The sequence below is a fragment of the Chenopodium album genome, chromosome 19, assembly GCF_948465745.1.
Source record: "Chenopodium album chromosome 19, dcCheAlbu1.1, whole genome shotgun sequence".
NCBI classification, from domain to species: Eukaryota; Viridiplantae; Streptophyta; class Magnoliopsida; order Caryophyllales; family Amaranthaceae; genus Chenopodium; species Chenopodium album.
The window spans coordinates 3,283,885-3,308,728 of NC_137852.1; the positions used below are offsets into that span (position 1 = coordinate 3,283,885).

General features: G+C 34.9%; 5 protein-coding genes and 1 pseudogene across 5 annotated transcripts; all 6 read right to left on the reverse strand.

Moving 5' to 3' along the window:
- Positions 1–5,901: 5,901 nt before the first annotated feature.
- Positions 5,902–8,423, reverse strand: LOC145596141 (protein FAR1-RELATED SEQUENCE 9-like). Its single transcript, XM_081652566.1, has 3 exons — positions 7,678–8,423; positions 6,162–7,293; positions 5,902–6,021 (listed from the first exon to the last, which is right to left on the reverse strand). Exons 1-3 carry the CDS (start codon positions 8,421–8,423, stop codon positions 5,902–5,904), a joined length of 1,998 nt encoding a protein of 665 aa, XP_081508692.1.
- Positions 8,424–8,479: 56 nt separating this feature from the next.
- LOC145593507 (protein FAR1-RELATED SEQUENCE 5-like) lies at positions 8,480–9,783 on the reverse strand. The gene is made up of 2 exons (XM_081649758.1): positions 9,468–9,783; positions 8,480–8,874 (listed from the first exon to the last, which is right to left on the reverse strand). The coding sequence occupies exons 1-2, from the start codon at positions 9,574–9,576 to the stop codon at positions 8,495–8,497; spliced, it is 489 nt and encodes a 162-aa protein (XP_081505884.1). The 5' UTR covers positions 9,577–9,783; the 3' UTR covers positions 8,480–8,494.
- Positions 9,784–11,834: 2,051 nt separating this feature from the next.
- Positions 11,835–14,667, reverse strand: LOC145594829 (UDP-glycosyltransferase 76F1-like). The gene is made up of 2 exons (XM_081651170.1): positions 14,102–14,667; positions 11,835–12,880 (listed from the first exon to the last, which is right to left on the reverse strand). Exons 1-2 carry the CDS (start codon positions 14,601–14,603, stop codon positions 12,018–12,020), a joined length of 1,365 nt encoding a protein of 454 aa, XP_081507296.1. The 5' UTR covers positions 14,604–14,667; the 3' UTR covers positions 11,835–12,017.
- Positions 14,668–15,431: 764 nt separating this feature from the next.
- On the reverse strand, positions 15,432–17,726 carry LOC145596142 (UDP-glycosyltransferase 76B1 pseudogene; annotated as a pseudogene).
- An 838-nt stretch (positions 17,727–18,564) lies between these two features.
- On the reverse strand, positions 18,565–20,353 carry LOC145594561 (UDP-glycosyltransferase 76B1-like). The gene is made up of 2 exons (XM_081650877.1): positions 19,861–20,353; positions 18,565–19,465 (listed from the first exon to the last, which is right to left on the reverse strand). Exons 1-2 carry the CDS (start codon positions 20,351–20,353, stop codon positions 18,573–18,575), a joined length of 1,386 nt encoding a protein of 461 aa, XP_081507003.1. The 3' UTR covers positions 18,565–18,572.
- Positions 20,354–21,428: 1,075 nt separating this feature from the next.
- Positions 21,429–24,825, reverse strand: LOC145595101 (UDP-glycosyltransferase 76B1-like). The gene is made up of 2 exons (XM_081651461.1): positions 24,001–24,825; positions 21,429–22,489 (listed from the first exon to the last, which is right to left on the reverse strand). The coding sequence occupies exons 1-2, from the start codon at positions 24,473–24,475 to the stop codon at positions 21,612–21,614; spliced, it is 1,353 nt and encodes a 450-aa protein (XP_081507587.1). The 5' UTR covers positions 24,476–24,825; the 3' UTR covers positions 21,429–21,611.
- Positions 24,826–24,844: the final 19 nt, after the last annotated feature.

Genomic DNA, 24,844 nt, shown 5'->3' on the forward strand with positions numbered 1-24,844 from the left:
TACTTTTTCATTTTAAGTGTCTAACTTTCTTTTAACTATGTGTAAGGTTGCTCATGTACTTTACTTTTATGTCATGTGTATATTCAGATCTCGAGGACAAGTTGAGGAACATGTAGTAGAGGAAAAGAAAGAGCCTAAAACAGAAAAAGAATCACAGACAGAAGATGCTAAAAAAGGCAAAGAAAAATACCATTTTAAACAAATAGCAACAAAAAAAAAGTAAGCAAATACTATGTTATAATGTTTTTTTTTGTTGATATTCTATATTATATTGATATGCTAATAGTCTACATTAATAATAGGAAAATTAAGAAGAAAGGAAAAGCTCCTGTAGAAGTTGAGGAACAAGAAAAGGAACAAGAGCATAAAGAGAAGAAATCAATTGTTTTGAAAAAAAGAAGGGGTCCAATTGGTGAGCCTTATTTCCCGGTTAATGAACAACCTGAAAAAAGGTGTTTCTCAATCAATTTCTCAAGTACCAGGAGGTTCAACGATTGTAGAAGTGAGGCAGCCACTTAATAAGGGGGCAAAGAAAGAAATTATACTTGCAAGTGATACTAATGAGGAAGATAAAGAGGAAGATGATGATTCTGATTTTGATGACATCGACCCAATGAGTACAAGGCAATCTGCACAACCTATGATGGTTTTGGTAAGGAGTATACAGGAACAAGATGACAAATTGCAAGCTATTAGAGACATGGGCTTTGGTGGACTTATTCATCTAGATTTTCCAAGATATAAACCATCCTTTTCTGCAATGTTGATATCCCAATTTGAAACACATGGGGTGTATATAAAGTGTGATAGGAGCAGAGCACTTGAAATTGATGCAAAGGATGTCCATTGTGTATATGGAATTCCATATGGTGGTGAGAAAATTGTTGAGCCCAAGCCTGAAGATCCTTTGTACAAGGAGATGTGTAGTCGTTACAAGAAATATCATGGGGGCATATTTCCTACATTGGGAAAAGTTGCCCATACATTAGCACAACTTAATACTCGTGTTGATGATGACTGGAAGAGGAGTTTCTTAGTTTTGGCTGTGAATTGTTGCATCAAGAGCACAAGCAACAAACAACCTTTGCTAAGGTATAATGTTCTTTTCTTTTATATTTATTCTTTTTTATTGGGGAACGTTCATTTATAAATGTACTCTATGTTTTTTAGTTCTTTTTAGTATTGTTCCTTATTATTATTAGCAATGTTCTTTACTATTATGGTGTGTGTTCTTTTCTTTTATATTGATTGTTCTTTTTGAATAGACTGAATGTTCTTTCTAAAAATATTGAATGTTATTTGTTTAGGTTTTTGTACACTGCCAAGGAGACCAATAGAATTGCTGAATATGATTGGTGTGACTATACCATTGGAAGCTTAATTGATGCTACAGATTATGTGAATGGTGAAATAGGCAGATATTTCTATGGTCCACTTCCTTTCATCATGGTAAGACTAATACATAGTTTCTAACTTATAATATATTAATTATATTGTATAGGTTATAATTTTTTTTATTTTTAAATTTCATTGATGATATTTTGGTAATTGGAAACTAGGTTTGTTATTTTGATCGTTTACAAAAGAAGAACGTGATTGAGCTAAGAGAGCATCCACTCATCAAGGTGTGGAAGGGGAAGAAAATCAAAGACAGGGTCAAGCTTGAGATTAGATCAGGAATTGGGCTTGGAACATTGTTGGATAGAATCCAACTTCCAATTTTTGTGAGGAATCAAAATTTGATGATTGAAGGCCAAGAAGAACAACAGCAAGAACAACAACAGCAAGTAGAAGAAAATATTGAGAATCAACAGCACAAGGAAGAAGAACCACAGCAACAACAGCAACAAAACAACACCCATCAGACTGCTCTAAACAATGTTCAGGTATTAATATTTGTTTCATATAATTAATTTCTATAATTTATATGTGGCTCATTCATTAGATATACAATGTTCTTTATATCTTAATAATATGTTCATTCATATGATATACAATGTTCTTTATTTGACAGTAATGTACATGATGTTCATTCATAATATATACAGTGTTCTTTATATAATAGTAACATATTCTCTCTATAACAACTTCATGTACTTTTATAATGTATCTATAGGAGTATAACAAAATGTTTCGTGAAGCAACAGAGAGAATTGCAGCTGATTTTGTCAATCTCTCAAATGTGCTGAAGATGGGAGAGAAATTCTACTCTTCTCCTTTGGTTGAAGAGAACGCAATGAACAATGTTACATCCATGTGGTTAAAGTGTTGTGGGTACAAGATGTCGGTAGAACTTCAACCACAGACTGAAATTGAAAGAGGGGAGGGCATCTCAATACTTAGTCAAGACAATGACTTGTTTGGAGCTGACTGGTTTGGAGAAATGATTGATGAGGTGGTTATGAATTTTATAAAGCAAGACAACCATGTTGAAGAAAACCAGCCAATCAATCAACAACAACCAGAGCCAAACAACCATGTTGAAGAAGACAAATCAACCAACCAACAACAGCAAGAGCAGTACATCAGTACACCAATCCAATCCCCAATATTGAAACCTCTCGTATTCAATCAAGTGGCTACACCCACAACTTATGGGATGTCTGAGCAGCCATTTGATCTAGAGTTGAAGCTCTGTTTAGGATCAGCTGATGTTAAGGTACCAGAAATGGAGTTTGATGCAATTGACTATGACATTTTCAAAGAGCAACAACTAGAGATTAATGTTGTTGACAAGGCTCTGAATGAAGGAAAAAGTAATGTGGACAAGACAGGGTAAACTATTGTCCTTAATGCTTGTATTTTAAAAATGTTGGTGGTATGTAATATTTTCATGTGCTTTGTTAGTGTACTTTAGTTGTGCTTGTATTTTATTTATGTTGGTTTGTAATATTCTATTTATGTTTCTTGAATGTATCAAACAGTGTTGTGTTATTTGGTGGTTTGTATTATGATATCTAGTCTAGTACTATTATGTTCTTTAGTGAAATATTGGATGTTCTTTAGTTATATGTGGGATGTTCTTTAAATTAATATAAAATGTTCCTTAGTTTTATCAATATTTATTTTGATGCTTTTTTCATACTATATGATGTCTGTCATGGTAATCAGTGAAGAAATTCAGAACGATGCTGATGTTGAGAATTCAAAAGCTGAAAATGTCTTACAGAGGTACATTCATTTACCTTCAATCTACAATGTTCTTTTTATTCATGTATTTTTGTTCTTTAATTCTGTTTTTATTTATTTAGTTTTATATATGATGATTTTTCTGCTGTTCTTATAGAGATGCGGTTAACAATAAAAGGAATAATGAAGAGGAAGTGACAAAGTCAGAGAATGAAGTAGGTGTTGCAGAAAAAAATGAAAATCAAAATGAAAAAGAAAAAGGATTTTATGAAAGGAGGTATGTTTTTTCTCAATTTATATGATTTTTTTTAATATGTATATATATTTATGTAATTATGTGTTATATTAAATGATCTTTATGTTTGAAATGAAGGGATTCAATTAATGAAGAAAAAGATGGGTCAGAGGATGTATCAAAGAAGATAAAAAACAAAGGAAATATGGTTAAAGGGTATATATTAATCCTAAATATTAATATAATGTTCTTTGATTCCTAGTATGTTGATTTTGAATTGTAAAATGTGTTTTTGTAGTGATGAATCACCAAGAATTGAAAAGAGAAAAAGGAAGTTGCCTTTGATCTTCAAATCTCCATATTTAGTTAAATATTCACATTTGTTGGAAGGTTCAGAAGAAGAACAACATATGATGCTGGAATTTGTCCTTACAAATGATTATCCAGGAGAGTAAGTATTCATTCTAGTGATATTGGATGTTCTTTTTAATCTTGGGCAATGTTCTATCTAAATTAAGATAATGTTCTTTATTAAGACATTTGATGTTCACTAAGATGATTTATTAAGATGTTATTTTTGTTTTGTTTAAATGTTCTTTTTAATAAGATGATTACTTCTTTTTTTTTCCAGTGACTTGTTGTATGATGATGGTACAACTATGCTTAACCGCACACAATTTCAGACACTTTTGAGTGATACATATGTATACAATGAGGTGGTAGATGCTTGGGCAAATATTCTGAACTACAAGAATGTTGAGAGAAATGAGAATAGATTATTTTTCACCAACCATCCATTTGTAAGTATCTTTCCAATTGCTTGACAGTTAACTTGAATGTTATCCATGCTTATATGTGCATATTTATGCAGAATTGGTTGTGTATGGATGATGGATATAATGATAGTAGTCAAGATATCACTTTGGAACATAGAACTAACCAGTTCTTGGAAACACTAAAGTTTTATTTGGAAGCAATGGTGATTGAAGACATTAGTAACTTCCAATTGGTAAGCTTTATTAAAAAATTTCTTCTCTTTTTCAATTATTGTTCTTTGTTTGCCTCATTGAATGTTCTTTCTTTTTTAAATGAAAATTTTATACTTTCTATATTGATGTTGGTTTTTTAATTATCAAACTGTCAGGTTTTCTTTCCGGTGTATGCATCCTCACACTTCTACATTTTCTGCATCAACATGAAAAAAAAAATGCTTGGAAATCATCGACAACATTCCTCTTGTAGAAGGTGTCAAAATAAATGACAAGTATCATGACTACGCAGAGAAAATTGTGAGTGATTTTTAATTTTTACAACATTTTTTGCATAATTATATATTGTTCTTTTAATAACAATGTGATATGCTGGTTATAATTTATTTTTTGTCATATTAATGTAATGTTCTTTTCTTGATTGTGTGATGTTCTTTTGTTTTTAATTAAGTAATGTTCTTTTGTTAATTATAGAATGTTCTTTTTCAATGTTTGGAAAAATAGTTGAACGCGTATGCAACTTATCTTGGGACTAAAGGAGTGAAGGGTCATGAGAAGGTTCGAAACTTCTCTGTGTCTTTATTAACTATGGCATGACAGACAAGCACAAACAAGGTTGATTGTGCCATATACGCAATGAGGCATATGGAGTGCTATTACGGCAAAAAGAGATGGAATTGTGGCCTAAAACCCTCAAATGTAAGCATGTCTTACTTATTGTGTATAGTTCTGAAAAATAATTTTATTTATTATTAACTTGGGTTTAAATATTTATCAAATTTCAGTATGAACCTGTGAAGAAGTTGAGGATGCAATATGCGTATGAGTTGATGAGTCATGCAATGAACAGGATGAGGACAGAAGTTCGTTACGTTGCATCCAAATACATCCAAAATTTTGTTTGATGAATGAACTACATTTTGTTTTTTAAAAACCAAAGTTATAAGAAACATATTGATATGTACAATTGGATATATTATAATTTTAGTTGTTGTTCTTTATTTAAAATATTATGTTCTTTATCCCAAAGATTATGCTCTACTTTTACTGTACTGTTCTTTATACTTTAACAGTATGTTCTTTATATGATTATAGTTTGTTCTTTACCTTATAACAATATGAACTTTACTTTATAACAATATGTTCTTTAATTTTTATTGTCATGGTCATTTATATTTATGATCAGTTGTTGTGATATATGTTGACACATATTGTATGTGCGTTGATATATATAATTTAATTATAAACTAAAGCATTTTATTTATATATGAAAGTAATTATAAAAAAACCAAAAAAAAAAATGTGTACTATATTGTGTAAAAGGAATTATTACATGAAATCAAAGAAATGTATTGTGTCCGTGATAAAAGTATCTTGTTATAGAAATGATTTTTGTAAACTATAAAAAAAAAAAAAAAATTGATACTCGAACGCTATTGACAAAGCCTACAAAAAATGTAAACCAAGATTAATTAGTAAATAAACTTTTAAATAATAAAATGTAAAATAAATTAAAACTAATTAGTTATTAGGAAAGAGACATACCTTTTACTCTATAACCGGGGCTATATGAACTCCAAAATATTCATCAGGTTCGAAATACTCTATTGAACCACCAAAAAGATCTGAATGAGCCAATATATTTCCTTCAGGAACAGCCAAAGACTCCTACAAATATAAAGGTAGCCTATTTAAAAAAGAACATTATGAACAAATACAAAGAACATTGTGAACAAATACAAAGAACATAATGAATAGATATAAAGAACATTATTTAAAAGACATTATTATCATGAAATATAATATACCTTTATTGTTTTCTGAGCTTTATTTTTCATTATGGATACACCTTTTTCACTCTTCTTCTTCCATGACTTAATCTTTTGCCCTTTCAACTTGTTGCATATTTTTTCTTGAGTGCTCTTAAGCCGGGTGTTCCTTTGTCCTTTCTTCCTCGTACTAATGGGGTTTTTAACGGTGGATTCCTTCTCATTTTCAACTGAAATTTCAGCAACTTCTGCTGGTTCTTCATTATCAGCTTGTAACACATCAATAGGCTCCAATAAATTGTCAACTTCAGAGCATTGTGTAGCTGCTTGTCCGTTTGTGTTTTCTTCACCTTGTCCTACTTCCTTGTCATCATTTCTCAACAAGACTTCAATTCTACTAGTACACTCAGCAATGGCTTCCTCAATTACCTTACGTGTACTTAAATCATGCTGCCCACGATCAACTAATCGAATGAAAGTCCTCACTTGTTGTAATCTCCAAACACTTGAAGGGGTCACCCCAGACTTTTCAACAACATGATCATCCACCCTTGTGCACATAGCAGCCTTAGTCCATCTTTTCATAATGTATTTCTTAGGAATGTAGGTAATGTTGTTGAGATGTAGGACACGAAGAGCATGCTTACAAAGTAATCCAACTTCACTGTAATTCTTACAAGTACACTCAACCGTAGCATCCGACTCATCAAAAGTTACTGTATGCATAATCAAGTCCTTTTTTGGATGTCCAACATGATACTCAAAGAGTGGAGGCTGCATTGCAATAACCTTTGCAATACATGGAACACCATTTATAAAATTGTCTTCAAATTGAAGATAAATTTGAATGGTGTAAATTTTTCTAGCATGCTCTAACAAACCCACATCAGCCCACACTAAATGGCGATTCCCTGTCATACGGTCATAGTCTTTGTCATTTTCTTTGCTCCTCCACTCATCAACAACCTCAATAAATGACTTGTAAAAATCACAAAGACCATGAGTAAAATGAAGTCTACGTGAAACGGATTTATTTGTAGTTTCACTCCTTTGAGAAGAAAGAATTCCTCCACTGAAAAAGTCTTTTGAATATGCAGGACACCACATCTCTCTAATATTATGCAGATTGCTGAGCCATTTGTTATCATTGCATTTGTATTTTGTAATCATACTGAACATATAAAATAAAGAACATCATTCATATTAAAAATGAACATTGCATTTAATCAAAATGAACATATTGTGTATTTATAAAGTACATATTTCACAACTAAAAAACTACAGCAGGTAGGACATACATTATTAATTTCTGAACTAAGAACATACATTATTTCTGAAAAGAATATATAATACTTCTTAAAAGAGCATTCGTGTAAATAAAAAAGAACATACTATAAAATAAAAAGAACATACTCTAAAATTTTAATGAACATGAACACTGAACAAAGAACATTGAAATTATAAGTAAAGAACATTGCAATAAAAATAAAGAACATGAACTTATAAATTAAAAAAAAAATAGAGCAAAATAATTAAAAACAATTCAAAGACATACCTTGTCCAATAATGTTCGAACTCTGCAATTGTATCAGTGTATTTTAGGACAATGTCAAATAAGTCAGTAAAGCCTTCCTTTGCCCTTAGTCCTTTGATGTTTTTCTTGGCATTTTCACCAATGTGCCAAGTGCATAATCGATGTCGACTGTTAGGGAATACAACCTTAATAGCTTTGGCCATTGATGCAGCTTGGTCAGTCATGACGGTAATTGGATGTTTGCCATTCATTGATCTTAAGAAAGTATTGAAGAGCCACTCAAAAGATTCCCACTTTTCATTGATGAGAAATCCAATACCAAACATTACATTCTTATTATGATGGTTCATACCCACGAAAGGACCACATATCATACCGTACTTATTAGTACGATATGTAGTATCATGGACTAGCAAATCACCAAAAGCATCATAATCAACTTTCATCCTGCTATCCCGAAAAAAAAATGACAGAAGATGCCCTTTTTCATCAACATCAAAATCATAAAAAAAGTCATACTCCAAAGCCTTCCTTTCTTTAAAATAACAAATAAGCTGTTTTGTGTCACAACCGTCGAACTTCTTTTTTTTCTCACTAGCTAATGCAACGTAAATATCTCTTTGAAGAAAGGTAAGATTAGCTTCACCGCCAGCTTGGTTCCTTATTACACGATACGCATCAGCAATAGGAATACCATTTTCAGTCAAGGTAGACACCATTTGAATCTGATCCTCATAAACCTGTAATGAAAACATTATCACATACATGTTCTTTATAAAATAATACAATGTACATTAAAACACAGTACTATGTTCTTTTACTATATGAGTAATGTTCTTTAATGTTGACCAACCTTTCTATGAGATCTAATCAAGTGCCTCTTTGAAACGGGAACCCTGCTATGATTATGCTCCATTTCATGTTTGACAACATGATACAAACCAATGTCCTTATCAACATCAAACTGGATAAATGCTTTGCAACCGGTACGGTAATCCTTTTTTTGGTACACAGAATCAGACTTCACTTTCTTAAAGCCAGCATAACTACAAACAAGAGTTCGCATTCGAATTGTCTTTTTATCCTCCCTTGTCTTTTTAAGTGCTTTGCGTGTACCAAATCCATGCTTAAAAGCATATGAATTGTACAAATCACATGCTTCTTTGTCTGACATTACTTTTCTAAATAGTAGCTCAGAAGTAGTAGATTCTGTAAAGCCTGTACATAGCAATTAATAAAATTGTGGATTCTCATAAATATAAATTAACATTGTAGTCAATAAAATGAACATTATAGTCAACTTAAATGAACATTATAGTCAACTTAAATGAACATTAGCCAAAATATAAATGAATATTGTATCCAAAATTAATGAGCATCATATTCAAATTTGATTGGTGTAGAAAGAGACATAATGAACATTGTAGCTAATATAAATGTACATTGGTTAACAAAACAACATTATATATAAGATTCATGTAATGTACATTATATGCAACATTAAAGAACATTAAAATATAATATAATGAACATGTGTGCTAATTTTAAAGAACATCATCTTCATCATCTTCAACGTGACACATTATAAATTAAAAAAAACAGAGCAATACATTAATAATTCCAGAAATCAATGCAATAAACTAATAATTCAAGAAATCAATGCAATAAATCATCATTGTGAAAAATAATTATAATTCAATTCAATCAAATGATAATTCAAGATATCAATTCAATCAAATTCAACGAAATTATAAAATCAATAAGAAAATCATGGAATTCAATTAAATTACAAAAAAATAAAGCTACATTACCTTTTCCTTCTGTAACAATGTCTTCAGTCTCGCCAAAATCATCATCATCTTGATCATCAAACGCAAAACGGCGATCTGAATCATGTCGAAATTCGCCATGATTGGCCATGTTCTTTAGTTTCTCTCTCTTAAAGTTTGATTTCTCCCTATTTCTCTCTCTACAAATTCACTCAATTTGAAAATTGAAGTCTGAATATAAATTTCCTAGTTTACACACTATATATATAGAAAGAAGATCCAAAAATCAAGTAATTAATAGTATCCAAAAAACAGAGATTCTTTTTTTCTACAAAAAAAAAAAAGAAAAAACATGCGTTTAGGAGGTGGATGCACCATGCATGGTGAATCCGCCTCCAGGAAGAAAATTTCAAATCATACCACATGTCACTTTATGATTCGTCCAAAGTTAAACATAAAAAAAATTATTTAAATTTTTATTAAAAATATTTTCTTTCCCCTTTTCCTCTTTCCTTTTCCTTTTCCCCTTCCCCTCCATTGATTCTGACCACCCAGATCAGCCACCTCCCACACGCAACCTCCTCCTTTCTAAAACAGTCACCGTCATCCACGACCGATCACCCCCACCACGGACCAACCATCCCCATCCACGAAAAACCCCACCCACAAACCAGCCGCCCCACCCACGACAAACCCCCACCCAAGGTCGACCACCCCCAGCGACGCCCTACCAGTCTACTACGGTCGACAACCCTATGCACGAAACCCCTACCCTCGAAACGCTCACCTGAAAAATCTCGTCCTTTCCCCTCCCACGAAACACCCAACCTGATGCAATCCACATTTTCCCTATTGCTGCTATTGTTATCTAGTGGTAGGAAGAGAGAGAAAGTGAGGTGGAAATTTGGGAAAGTCATGGAAGGGAAAGGGAAGAGAGAGAATTGGCTAACTTGTGATGGGGGATTGGCTAACTTGTGATGGAGGATGAGGGATAATACAGGAGAGAAAGAAAGAAAAAAAAAGAGGAAAAAAAAAAAATTTACCCATTCTTCAAGTAACCGGTCATAAGAGACCAATAAGAGAAGATGCCCCCAAAGGTCGGATTATTAAATAATAATCGATAAGTGGGATTATTAATAGCGAACCGATGAAAGGTGGGATTATTAGAATCAATTTTTCCTAAAAAAAAATGTTACTCCTAAAATAGAAAGAGTAATTAATTAATCACATTTCCCACCAGTCGACCCCGTCGCCAGGAAATCTCGCCGGCGGCATTCCTCCGATAATGGTGGTGATTCGAACGCCGCCGATCCAACCCACATCCTCCTTCTTCGACGTTCTACTTCTTCCACCTTGAAACGACGTCGCCTCCTCCCACGGTGGCGCGGTAGTGGTGCTCTTATCGGGCGGAACGAGACTTCTGGAGTAAAATTATGTCAAGCTTTCATGGATTGTTTAGGTTAGTTTCATTTCCACTCATTTTTTGGTTAATTCTTAAATTCATTGTTTATGTTTGCTTGAAATTCACCCTTTTGATGTTTATTTGATTGATAATTGGATTTGCCTCTCTAAAATCCGCATGCAGAACATGAATTATTAGTTGTTATTCATCCTGTAATTACAATATGTTTTGCTATGCTTATTAAATTATGAGTTTCTAATTATCATCTAATTACTCATTAAAAATTGATTACTGAATTCATATTTTGTGCTGATTACTATTATACTTAGTTTCAAATTGATTGAAGAAATTCAGGATGTTAGAGTTGATTTAGAGTCTTCTAAGCGAAGATGTTGAAGTGATAGTAAGTAGTAACCCTGTTTGCGAAGATGTGTTGGGATGACCACACCCTTGCTCAAAATCTAGGACAAGCAGTGGTTCTATATAGATTGTGTTAAGGGCAATTAAGACTTTAAGACTACTTTCTTGGTGCAGATATGACATTACCAGGGAGCCATCATTTAAAAAGTGAAAGGGGAAACACGGGAATCGGATAGTGTCGAGATTTGTAGCTTGTTTGGATGACGGTGGTGAGTAGCGTTTTGTGTGGAGAATAGTTGCTTGGTTGAACATTGGTGTAATCTGGCCTTGAGATAAAAGTGCAAAATAGGAGCACCCTTACCCTCATCTTACTTTGCTGCTTCTCTGTAGTGCTCTCTCTCAGAAATTTGTTTGATATTTAGGACATTAGTTAAAGGCTTCTCTAGTTCTCTGTAATGAGTTTTATATAGGATCATGCCTTTCTTTCTTAGCAGGGCCAAATTAGGGAAAAGTGAAACCTTGATAGCATTGTCTTTTTTTTTTTTTTTTTTTTTTTTTTTTTGTGTTGTATAAGGTATGTATCATATTGCCTTGAAACTATGCCTATCTGAATATCCTTGGAAAACAACCATATCAAGAAGGTGTCATGCATGTAATATCCGTGTTGAGCATCGTGCATTGCTGAATTTCATACAACACGGGATCTATGGAGCAACTGCTCCATGGGTCTTTTGCTTATTATTTCAAATTTTGGGCTACAAAAGATTAAAAGAAAAACTCTTCTCAGTTTATTTAGTAATAACAAAATTCAATGATGATGAATAAGTGAATCAAAATGATAGCAGATAGCTGGTAAGCCTCTCTAAAGATATATATGAAGAACCGCCTTCCTTGACACAAAGAGTTGCCTTCTGCTGTAAAGCTGTGATTCTGTTCCTCATCTCTTCCCCTTCTTCCAGCATTAGTTTTCTTATTGACCTTGCTATTTCTTCTCTTTTTACCCCCTTTTCCAACTTCAATCCTATCCTCCAACCATCACTAACATGCCTCGCGTTCATATTCTGGTCACTTAAGATAGGCTGGCAAAGCATTGGCACTCCTTCACAAATACTCTCTAAAGTTGAGTTCCATCCATTGTGAGTCCAAAACCCTCCAACAGATGGGTGGGATAAAACCTCTAATTGAGGTGCCCATTTGACAACATGCCCTCTCTCACCTACCATTTCAAGGTAACCTTCTGGCAATGAGTCATTATTGGCTTCTGAACCTTGGATCAATCCGGGGCGGATAACCCATAGGAAAGGCACCATGCTGTCTAGCAGTCCCCAGGCTAGCTCGAGAAATTCAGCTTTACTCATAGCTGCCACACTCCCAAAACTCACATACAATACAGACTTGGGTGGTTGCTTATCCAGCCAACCGATGGAAGTTTGGTCTTGTGCCCAATAGTTGGTATCATAAGTTGGTGAGTGTTTGTGTAAGGGGCCTATAGGAAAGATGGGAATGGAAAGGATTTGGTGAACTCGAGCTATCGAATAATCTTCCAGTTCCTCAAAGGTATTGCCTATAACACCTTGGGAAATCTTGGTTTGTTGGACTAGAGCTTCAAGTCTTTCATTATGTAGCCACTCTACAGGAAGATCCCTGACTTTCAATGGAGGAAGCTCTGGCAGTGGCTCGTTTAGTTTATGATCTGAAATGCGGGAGAGAAAAAGAGAGGGGTCAAGGATTTTTGCAGAAATATAAAGACCTGAAGTTTTAATAACCTCAAGTAAAGGTGTAAAACAACTTCAACACATACAGTATCTTAATGGGTTGTAAAGCAGCTATGCTAATATCTGCCTATAAACTTGAAGGTTGTCTTTCTTAATACTATTAATTCATGTTTTTGATTTCCGTTGATTTTAATTGCACAAATCCTATTGGGAGTTTGGGTTTTCTTTAATTCCGCCCTGCATTCATGTAGACATAACATTTGTATTCAAAATCAGGACATCATCTGCTTACTACTCGTTTGCTGCTGTACACTGACTCTATGACTCCTAAGAAATTATTCAAATATGGAGCTAGTAGTGATTCTGTATAAGACATTTTGTGTGTGTGTGTGTGTGCGCGCGTGCTGTTATACATATATCTTTAAAGACTTTGGTCTATATCTATAAATAAACTAAAGGAACAACCGCTGACATTATATTGTCCACATGACAGCTTTATAAGAAAAATTTTCCCGCCTAAATAAAAATCTGACGTCACTATATTTTCTTTGGTTTCAAATTTCAAATTTAATTTCTCCTCCTCTCAATTTATCTATACTCTTTAATTTATTTATTTTTCTTCTATCACCAACTATTGGTATCTAGTACATCTTTCCCTTATACTTTATCGAACAAAATACTTTGATGTATACATTTTTTCTATTTTCCTGTATATATTACAAGTTTAAAATCATTATTTATTTGTTTAATTAAATTCGTATATTAAAAATCTAACTTTTATGTATGTGCTTAAATTTTCATATTCGGTTTGTTCTTCAAAATTAATTTTATAAAATTAGCATTTACAACTAATGATTATATCTCAATAATTTTTTTGATACGTAATAATACATAAAATATATATACTCTATATTTCCGTGCATCGCACGGGACTAATCTAGTTAGTATATAAAATAACACCGTAAGAAAGTCTGTAACATGAGTGGCGTGTGCTGTACACATGCCTTAGGCGTCTTCATGTAGCCATATACATGAGTACATGCCGCATGAAATGTGTAGGAGCAGGTAACACACACACGCCACCTTTGATTGTACAATATATTTTGTGTCTAATTCAAGTGTTACTAGATAAATCCCACCAAGTTTGTCTTTCTGGCTGGACAATATCTTAGGAAAAAGTAATCAAGTTTTGAAGTTACCTTGGGGAGGGAAATATCCTTTTTCTCGTAAGCAAGGCAGGGAACTGAAAACGAGTAAAGACGACATGCTACCAGTCCTCAGCACCATCCTAGGTAGGTTAAAGCTAGCAGCAACAGACACAGCAAATTTCCACACAGGATCTGTTATTAAGGCAGCAATAGGCTCTTTGTCTGTAGCAGCACTAGTCTCTTGCAAAATTTGAGACAAGCAATCCTGGAACGGTTCCGAGCAATCATCCATGACAGATAAGATTGTGGAAGGGTCAGACGGAGGGAACTTAGAATATGACTCAAGCAAGCTGTGGTAAAAGGAGCGGAAGGTGAAGTTTGGGAAATAAGTAGGATTTATTGGATTATAAGGAGTCTGGATAATGGTGATGGAGAAGCCTTTGGAGTGTAGGAGGGTTGCTAGATGTAACGTAGGATATTGATGACCGGGAAATGGTGTAGGAAACAGTAGTAATCTACGACCCAACTTGCTCTGCTTCATTATCCCGTCCATTGGAGCTTATGATTGATTTTTTAGATTTTTGCTTTTCTTTCGAGTTAGGTGTGTGAAATTTTATGTTGAGTGGGTTTATATTGGTTGCTGTCATTTTTTGCATTTATAGTGGGTGATGAACTTATCATTTTTGCTGTCATCTACTCAGCCTTATTTTGTTTTACTACGTAGAATGGGTTGAAAAGTCCTGCATTTTTTTTTCCTGACAGATGGTTGAAAAATCATGCTTTTCCTTATCAGATGTGTCAAAAAGGATTATGAAATTTTATTTTTCCATTTCTCTCTTCATCCCTAAAGTCATTTAGTCACTTTACTACTTACGTTTTTATTTTCTCTTTCTTTACTTGCTTCAAATAATTTTTTACAATAGTTAATGTTGATTTAATGATCCTCTAAAGAATAATAACTGCAGTGAAGATTTGTGTTAAAAACTATGTGTATATACTTCTTTTTAATGAATATGTTAAAGGACATGTTTTATTCAATATTGACCTTTGTATAGTGATTAAGGTAATATGAAATATTTGTCAAAAATAAAGAAAGATAATATGAAATAACAATTGTGTGTATAAAAAATTGATTTTTTTTAAAAAGAAGTTTAGAATCTCAAAACCGGGTCATTACCGGATCAAGCATAGAAATTTTGCTCCGTATTATTTAGAACAAGTCTGCCAGTCTACTGTCTACAGTCTGTCAAAATAGACGATTCCAATCTCTCGTTCCCGTTTGGATTTGGACCTTTGATATTTGAGATGAAAGAGGGGGTGGATTGTAGTGAATTCTTTATAGGCCATTCTTCGTGGAATTAAAATAAAAGTACAGAGCAACTTAAAGTGAAGACAAGAGATAATTAGTGAGATTCTCCAAGGATTTGTATGAGGAGCCGCCTTCCATGACCGAAAGAGTTGCTTTTTCTTTCAAAGCTGTGATTCTATTTCTCATTGCTTCACCTTCTTCTTCCACCATCAGTTTTCTGATTGCTCTCTCTATTTCACCTCTTTTGACCCCCTTGTCCAGCTCCATTCCAATTCTCCAATGGTCGCTTACGTGCCTCGTGTTTATATTCTGATCAGCAAAGAAAGGTAGGCAAAGCATTGGTACACCTTCACTAATGCTCTCCATAATTGAGTTCCATCCACAATGAGTCCAGAAACCTCCTACTGCAGGGTGGGCTAAAACTTCTTGTTGAGGTGCCCAGTTGACAATATTCCCTCTTTGACCTATTGTGTCTGAGTAACCCTCTGGCAAGGGGAGTGGGTCAGTTTCATCTGATCCTTCAATCGAGCCATGACGAACCACCCATAGGAGCGGCTGCTTGCTGTTGGCTAATCCGCAGGCTATCTCTACAAAATCAGCTTTGCTCACTTTAACCATGCTCCCAAAACTAACATAGAGCACTGACTTGGGGGCTTGTATATCTAGCCATGAAATGGATGTATGATCTTGCGTCCATATGCTCACCTGAAAACTTGGTGAGTATTTGTGTATTGGACCTAGTGCAAAGATGGGGATGGGAAGGACTTGGTGTACTCTTGTTATATAAAAATCTTCAAGTTCCTCAAAACTGTTGCAGATGATTCCTTGTGAATTCTCCATTTCTGTAATTATATCAACCAAGAGGTTATGTTTTGCTTCTGGAGGTAGGTCTTTGACTTTGAGAGGTGGAAGCTCTGGTACTGGCTCCTCAGATTTAGTCTCTGAAACATAAGGCTGTGTGAGAGATAGACCTAGATTAGTGGTCAAGAATTTGAAATGCTAGAAATTTAGAATTTGCTACTTGCTATTGCAATGAAATTCACTACAAATAAATCTTAAGTCATCAAGTAATAATACATGTACTAGTGTGCGAGGTCCATGAACAATAGTTTTAAAACATTTACAAGTGTGGCCAAGGTGTTGCCCTGAGTTGTTGCTTTGATAATCATATTATAGTGTTTACACGTGTTAGATAGGTGCGTACGGCTATTTTTTGTTTCTTTGCTGATTATTTCGAATGCCGTTTGTTATTTTAGCTTGGCTTGTGGGAGTATATGATTGATGAATTCTTCTTTCTAGCCCTCGATGTTGAATCATGATGTTTAAGTCATATATGAGGTAAAGTTTGTTCCAAAATTTGACCTATCTTTTCTGCTGATACTCGGAATTCTGTGTATTTTTCTGTTTATCAACAAGTTGAAGAAAAATCCAGTACGAGAATTTTTTAAGATCCTTGTATTATTTACACCTTTTCCCTTAAGTTATAACCACTTTTTCTATTGTCCCCAAAAATTAGACAAATTATACAATTAGTACAAGTAAGACTTTTTCATCATAATCCTCATAATCCTTAATGATTCCTGAACAAAAAAGATTACGTTGGTACGGGTTATATGATAGTGAAAAATAATTGTGTACGATTGTAATGTTAATTTAAATACTGCCAAAGCAAAGATGTTGAGGTTAGTACCTTGGAGAGGGTAGTAGCCCTTTTCTCGTAGAAATGGTAGGGAATGATAAACATAAAAGGTAGACATGCTAGCACACCTCAGCACGATCCTGGGAAGGCTGAGGCTACTGGCAATAGACTTTGTGAATGACCACATAGGATCTGTTATAAGGCAAGCAATGGGCTCCTTGCTCAAAATTTGGGTTAAGCAATTTCTGAACGGTTCTGAGCAGTTTGTGTTTAGGGTGTCTAGGATTGCGGTGTGATTATTTGGTCCGAACGTGGCATTATCAGGCAAGCCATCATCCAGGAGGTGGAAGGTGAAGTGCGGGAATAGGGTAGGATCAAGAGATTTATATTTTGTTTGGGTTATAGTGATTGAGAAACCTTTTGAATGGAGAAGAGTGGCTAGATGGAACATTGGTGTAACATGGCCTTGCAAGGGTAGAGGGAATAGGACTAATCTTATCTTTCTTTGCTGTGTCGCACCCTCTTTTGGAACTTTGGCTAACATTTGGGACATCAGGTCAAAGGCTTCTCTGTAATATGTAGTGTAGCAGTACAGGTTTGGGTTTGCTCAGAAATGCTTACTACTTTGTAGGGAATTTATAGAAGATGCAGAATCCGAAACTTTGGTAGCACCGTCAGTTTTTTTCTTAGGACTTTGCCTGTTGGAATTACATTGAAAGCAGCCAAAAGCAGAAGAATACATGCATGCGTTGTAGCAGTAATTAAACATGTGATTATGCATGGACAACTGTTTCATCGATCTTTTTTCAGCTTCCCCCATACCATGCACTGGTCCCATAATGCATTGGAGATTCAAAGCGTTGTACATGTGCTTTATGTAAAATTTTTTAGTGTGTGGACGAGGAATTCTTAAATGCCAGAAGAGACGAAGAGTGAGGGGGCTGATTATTTTTTGTTTGGATGTGAAATGGGGGGAGGGAGGAGGAGGGGTGGATGAGGGAATCTTAAATTGCCGGAAGAGACGAAGAGTGAGGGGGTCGATTATATCTTGTTTGGATGTGATTTGGGGGGAAGGGAAGGGAGAGGGGCGAAAATAGATGTTTACTCCTTTTTAATTATTAAACCTTGAAAGTTTTGAGAAGATTGAGAAGTAATATGCAAATCGATCTCTCCCCTCCCTTTCCTTTCTTGTTCCTCTCTTTAATTTCCTTGAGTTATCAAGCTTCCTCTTATTTCTAATTGAACAGAAGTCTAACGGTGTGTTTTGATAGCAATGGTGGAGAAAAATAGAGAGGAAGGGAAAGAGACTAAATAGATGGATTTTTTTTTTTTTTTTTTTTTTTTCAATTAAAGAGAGGGGAGGTGATTTTGATCAGCTTCACAATCGAGTTTAGACTTAACTGAAGAAAATTTAGTCCAAGTTACATCCATAAAAAGTCTAAATACATTCAAGAATAATATTAAAAAAAAAAAAAAAAAAGATTTGAATAAGATAGCGGCCTCTTTTATTTCACCTTGTAGAGAGTAAAAGAATTACTTTGTAACTCAATTGAATCTATGGTATTACTTGAGTTTCATATCCCAGGTCTTTCAGCACCACGAAATGAAATAATGTGATTAGTTAATTGATCTAAAGCTTCACATGAAGACCCTCCTTCCATAAGACAACTATGTGCTTTCTCTTTCAAAGCTGTTATCCTTTCTCTCATCTCGTTGCCTTCTTTTTCCAACATCAGTCTTCTGATCGCACTCTCTATATCCTGTCTCTCTAGCCCTTTTTCCAAATACAACCCGATCCTCAAGATATCACTGACATGTCTAGTATTCATCTTCTGATCCCCAAAGAATGGATAGCAAATCATGGGTACTCCTTTGGAAATGCTCTCAATAGTTGAATTCCAACCACAGTGAGTCCAAAATCCTCCAACACTTGGATGGGCCAAGACCTCTAGCTGTGGTGCCCAGGTCACAATATAGCCTCTCCCACTCACAGCCTCGAGAAAAGTTTCAGGTAATATGTCATCATCCGTGTCTGAGCCATTAATCATCCTGGGTCGGACCACCCACAAGAACGGTTGTTTGCTGTTGGCAAGCCCCCAAGCTATCTCTTCAAACTGATCCTTGCTTATAGCTGCAACAGTCCCAAAACACACATATAATACAGAATTTGGTGCCTGTGTGTTTAGCCAGGTGATGGAGCTGTGGTCTTGATTGTGTTTTCCACCCATACAAGTAGAGGGGTATATGTGCAGTGGGCCTACGGGAAAGATGGGAATACCGGGAACACTTCTGCCAAATTGGTCTAATAAAGACCCTTCTAGCTCCTTGAATGTATTACAAATAAATCCCAGATGATAACTCTTGGCTTCTTTAACCACAGCAGCAATTGCATCATGATTTGCATCTGATGGTAGGTCTTTCACTTTGAGGGGTGGAAACTCCAACACAGCTGCTTCTTGTTCACTCTCTGAAATATAGAAGCAGTTAAAGGAGTGAAGAAAAACATAAATACATGTGTACAGAATGTCAGAATATATATGCTCATCAGTATTTCCTTTCTTGCTTGCAGCAACCCATATTAATTAGAATTGATTAATGATCACAGAATTTTGTGTGAGCTTGTACATATGTGTGTATGGCTTGTTCGCATGAACCATGGTGATGCGAACAAAACCATTGCCATCTAATTCCAGCCTCTGGAGAGTTAGGGTTATACAATGACAGCCGGTTTGTTCAAAAACTACCAGATTCTTAGGTTTTGCTGACACTTTGTCTTTCTCTGTATACAGGATGACTTTGTTCTGGATTTGGATAAAGAAGTTATTCAAGTTGACAAGCTAGGAAAGTAGGAAATATACATACCTTGGAGGGAGAAGTAGCCTTTTTGCCGTAGAAGTGGCAGTGATTCATACAGAGCAAAAGCAAGTAAGCCGCCTGTTCTTAGAGCAAGTCTTGGAAGGTGAAATTCATCAGCAACTGTTCCTGCGAAATCCCAGATTGGGTCTGATATCAGACAGGCAACTGGCTCTGTGTCCTTGGTAGCAGCCTTCAAGACCTGGGCTAAGGATTCTCGAAAAGGCGCTGAAAAGCTCTTATTCAGTAAAGTTACTGCCTCCCAAGGATCAAATGAGGAAGCCAGCATTTCAAGACTCCACTGTCCTCCTTCCATGTAGTGGAAGGTGAAGTTAGGAAATGCAGTTTGTTCATAAGAGTTGAGACGAGTTTGGATGATATCGATGGAAAATCCTTTAGAATAAAGTGCGTTTCCTAAATTGAACATTGGAGTTGTGTGGCCTACATATGGATGGGGAAGCAGTATTACTCTGCAACCCAGCTTGCTGTTTTGCTTCTCCATTGTACTTGTTGCTGTTTCTCGTTGATTGCAGCTTTTCTTTGACTGCCTAATTAAAGCTTTACACAACTTTTTTTTGAAACAATCTAAACAACTTTTGTTAGTCTTGATTTGTTTTTTGGTTTTTTAAACAAAGTTTGTCTTGGTTCATGGTATGAAAGAATATGCAGGTTATGCTTGCGTACAATAATTGAAATTTGCAACTTTCTTTAAGATAAGTTTTTATTGGTTAAATATATTATCCTTGTTTATTTGATCCTATTGTCGTTTGGCGCATGTTGACTGGTACATTCTGTTTGGGTCTTCTATAGTTCTATACTTCTATGTAAATTGCTATTGGTATCGGAATTGTAAATGGCTAAAACATCCAACGCCCCATTTGGTTGGCATTAGCAAATACTCTCACAACAACACTTGATTGAACACGTTTGCCAACACATAACTTTGAGCATTTATATATTTATTTGTCTATTAAATTATAAAATGTTGATATAATGCAAATATACATTGTAACAATATAGCAACATTATGATAAAGTTGTTTGTTATGAAAGCCACTAATCGAATACTTGTATTGCAAAAAAAAATCAAAGTGTTGCACTAAAAAAAGAAGGATTAATGCTATATTCTATAACATTTTAGGAGGGAAGTTCCATTTCAATCATTCATAAATGATATTAGTATTACTTGATCATCTTCAATTATAGTATTTTTTTATTTATAATGTCCCCTCGTTATTGTTTGTTGTATTTTGGAACAGTTTAGGAGGGAAAGTCTCAATTTTCATTTGCATATGAAATTGGTCATAACTAACACTTGATCATCTCCAAATGAAGTATGTTTTTCTTCATAATTTTTTGTAATTGTTTGAAATCACATCTAAAATTGTAATGTATTGTATGATAATAAAAAGATATTAAGATGATGACGCTTCCATTACCTATTTTCAAGACATTGGCAAGAGTTTTTTATTTGAAATCTACAAATAAGCACATATTTGAGTTTGAAATTCATTACCATTGTTACCGTTTTTCAATCGGTTATTACGATGTTAGAAATGTGAGTTGGTATTTTCATTGTTTGGAAAAACGCTGCCCATAATCTTGTAAATTTGTAATTTGGGATGAGAGTAAGACAGGATGATTTCCAGTCTTCTACTTTCTAGTAGGTGCCACACTATCAAACATTTAAACAACTACACTAACTTGTTTTGAGTTGAAGAATGAAACTACTGTATTTCAATACAATTACAAAGACTACTTTCAAAGTGACAAAATATGAGCAACTAAACTCTCCAAGGATTGGTAAGATGATCCACCTTTCTCAATGCAAAGACTTGCTTTCTCTTGTAAAACTACCACCCTCTGTGTCATCTCTTTGCCTTCTTTCTCCACCATTAGGCTTCTGATTCCCTTCTCTATATCTTCTCGTTTTAACCCCTTCTCAAACCGCAATCCAACCCTCCAAATGTCGGTTACATACCTTGCATTGTTCATCTGATCACCGAAGAAAGGCAGGCAGATCATAGGCACTCCTTGGCATATGCTTTCTAAAATCGAGTTCCATCCACAATGAGTCCAAAACCCGCCTACAGCAGGATGTGCCAACACTTCTTCTTGTGGGGCCCATCCAACTATCCTGCTCCGGCCCATGACTCTCTCCAATAACCCATTTGGTAATGGAGCTCGCCCATTTGATCCCCGGACCAATCCAGGTCTAATGACCCATAAAAACGGCTGCTTGCTATGGGCCAGTCCCCATGCAATTTCATGAAATTGAGTCTCATCAATAGCAGCTATGCTACCAAAGCTAACATATAGCACAGACTTTGGTGGTTGAGCACTTAGCCAAGGAATGCAACTCCGGTCCTCCACCAATAGGCTACTAAAAGAAGCCTTAACCTGTTTCTGAAATGGCCCTATTGCAAAAACTGGTATTTGAAAGTGTTGACGAACCAATGTCAATGAAGAACCCTCAAGTTCTTCAAAAGAGTTAAACACAAGTCCTCTTGCAGCCTTGGTTGTTTCCATCAACTTATCTGTTACTTCGTCGTTTAGCTCCGGAAATCGAGTGTAAATCCTAGGAATATCTTTCTTCTTCAGAGGTGGAAATTCCTGTACTGGTTCTTCTAGCTGAGTGCCTGTGACAGCATGCAAATTAAGAAACATGGTAACAGATGAAACAATCTAATAATTTTTTTTCATTAGATAGGTTTACAGTGTACTAAAAGGATAGATAACTGAAGATGACGTGCAATACCGGATCAACCAAGAACTAATGTAGTTGGAAAGTAACAATCTACTACTAATAAAGGTTAAAATCAGTACACTTGAATGAGAGAGTAGGGGACCTAACTAGAAATCTATAGTAATTGAAGGGACCAATTCACCTAATATCGATCACGAAGTTTGTACAACTTTTTCTTTTCCTTTTAACATACATATAGCAAAATCGACCCAAACCTGAATTGTACCCAAAGCAAGATAGGCTAGTCTTGATTCAAAAATGAATAAGATCAATAATCATTTATTTTTAACCATCAAATACCTGTATATGACCTGTCCAGAGTTGAATAGAAACCAGACTTATTGACTCATTGTTTAAATACGACCCAAACTGAAGGATACTTTTGCCAACTATAGCTACTGAACATGTAGACTGTCCCAAGAAAATAACTTGCTTATCTTGATGTCTTCTTCACTATTCCGATGATATGATGGACTGGTAATATACTAAAGTATCACATCTTAAGTCATAACAAATCTAAACATTCACAACAAGGGCTCCTCTAATTTATTGGGGATAAAAGAAATACATCTACAAAATCCAGCAAGAATTTAGTTAATTTCAATAAATTCTAGCAGTAATTAGATATAACCATTGAAATATAGACATCATAGAAATCAAGAAAAGCTCAAATTTTATGCATAGAGAGTGTCATGCATGTTTATGTGTCACAAATTCAAAGTTATTAGCCAATTAAGGATTAAATTAGTAAATATCAGACTTGAGCACTTGACCAGCACATACTTGGTAGGTGATGGATGAATAAGTGTTGGGAAATTATTTAGCACCCACCCCACTTCTATATAAGTGATTTCCAAGGTTGAACATTGACCAGTAGATTTCTTTCAATATTTTTGACAAAAATAATAAAATGAAGCTACTGTAACTCGTAACAGTACAAATCTATATTGTAATTTTTATTATTTCTATTGATTTGAGAGGTATATAACGTCAAAGTTAGACATCAAAAGGCAAAATATCAATTAGGAATTTAGGAGTTTAGTTTTAGGGTGTAAAAATTGATACCAATTTAAGTACATAAAACACAATGCAAGCTCATTTGGATTTAATGCAGTATCACTAGGTAAAGAATGCACCATTAATGAAATACATATAACATTTGTCTCTTACCAATATCGTACAAATTATTTAAATATATTGATTTTAAGGAATATATATGTAATACAGAATATATGGGTAGGAGAATATATAGGTACAAGTATAAAGCAGGAGATAAAGTGTGGTGACCTTGGGGCACCATTGTTAATCAACAATGTGCAAGCCAAGTAGACTTCAAATATTTTACAGAAGATAGCATTAGGCAAGGTAAAAAAGACAGCTAAAAAAACAAGTTTTAGAACGTACCTTGGGAAGATAGGTAACCCTTTTCTCTAAAGAGCGGCAAGTAAGTGAAAGCCATGAAAGAAGATGGGTTATTAGTCCGCAACACAATCCTTGGAAGGTCAAAGCTATCAGCAACAGCTTGCGTAAAATACCATATAACATCTGTTATTAAGCAAGCAACATCATATTTTGACATTAGTTGTGATAGAATAGCCTCAAAAGTCGCCATACAGTTTGTATTAAGGTTATGCAGTAGCAGTGTAAGATCTTCAGTAGAAGCTTCACTTTCTGACAAGTTATCAGGGATGCAGTGGAAGGTAAAATCGGGGTAGTTAGCAGGATTAGGAGAGTTGAAGTTGGTATGGATGATTGAAATGGAGAATCCTTTAGAATATAGGATGCTTGCAAGTTGAAGCATCGGAGTCTGGTGGCCTTGCAATGGCAAAGGGAAGAACACCAATCTTCGTCTAACCATCTGTTGTTGCACTACAGGCATCCTAGCTAGCTTCTAGGTTGAGGGATACTGGACAGCGTTACCGCCCCCTTATTTAAGAAAAGCTTGCATCAGACATCAGTATCTATCCCTGGAGTCCTGGACCACAGCTTCCCTGTTTCTGAAGGTGGACCAGAATTTTATTAGAACATTGAAAGCAGTGATTATAACACTTGTTGAGAAATCTAGAGTTTGCAAATGAAATTGATGGTACACTGTAAATTAGATATAAAGATGTGAATTTTGCAATGTCAAGCTGCGTAATTGCTTTGACTTCTAACATGTTTTCCCACAGACTGAGATAGACAGTCAATTTTATCATCAGAAGAGAAGCTAGTCATTACTTGAGAAAGGCATAAAATTAAATACCAT

What these genes read in the sequence shown, in the direction of transcription:
- LOC145594829 (XM_081651170.1), bottom strand. Translation starts at nt 14,603, where the DNA reads ATGGACGGGATAATGAAGCAGAGCAAGTTGGGTCGTAGATTACTACTG. An exon ending in AGGATATTTCCCTCCCCAAG is followed by an intron (nt 12,881 to 14,101) that starts GTAACTTCAAAA and finishes CCCGCATTTCAG; the next exon opens with ATCATAAACTAAACGAGCCA.
- LOC145595101 (XM_081651461.1), bottom strand. Translation starts at nt 24,475, where the DNA reads ATGCCTGTAGTGCAACAACAGATGGTTAGACGAAGATTGGTGTTCTTC. An exon ending in GGGTTACCTATCTTCCCAAG is followed by an intron (nt 22,490 to 24,000) that starts GTACGTTCTAAA and finishes ATGCTGTCACAG; the next exon opens with GCACTCAGCTAGAAGAACCA.
- LOC145594561 (XM_081650877.1), bottom strand. Translation starts at nt 20,353, where the DNA reads ATGGAGAAGCAAAACAGCAAGCTGGGTTGCAGAGTAATACTGCTTCCC. An exon ending in AGGCTACTTCTCCCTCCAAG is followed by an intron (nt 19,466 to 19,860) that starts GTATGTATATTT and finishes TCTATATTTCAG; the next exon opens with AGAGTGAACAAGAAGCAGCT.
- LOC145593507 (XM_081649758.1), bottom strand. Translation starts at nt 9,576, where the DNA reads ATGGCCAATCATGGCGAATTTCGACATGATTCAGATCGCCGTTTTGCG. An exon ending in CATTGTTACAGAAGGAAAAG is followed by an intron (nt 8,875 to 9,467) that starts GTAATGTAGCTT and finishes TGCTATGTACAG; the next exon opens with GCTTTACAGAATCTACTACT.
- LOC145596141 (XM_081652566.1), bottom strand. Translation starts at nt 8,423, where the DNA reads ATGTATGTGATAATGTTTTCATTACAGGTTTATGAGGATCAGATTCAA. An exon ending in TTCGAACATTATTGGACAAG is followed by an intron (nt 7,294 to 7,677) that starts GTATGTCTTTGA and finishes TTATATGTTCAG; the next exon opens with TATGATTACAAAATACAAAT. An exon ending in AAGCTCAGAAAACAATAAAG is followed by an intron (nt 6,022 to 6,161) that starts GTATATTATATT and finishes TTATATTTGTAG; the next exon opens with GAGTCTTTGGCTGTTCCTGA.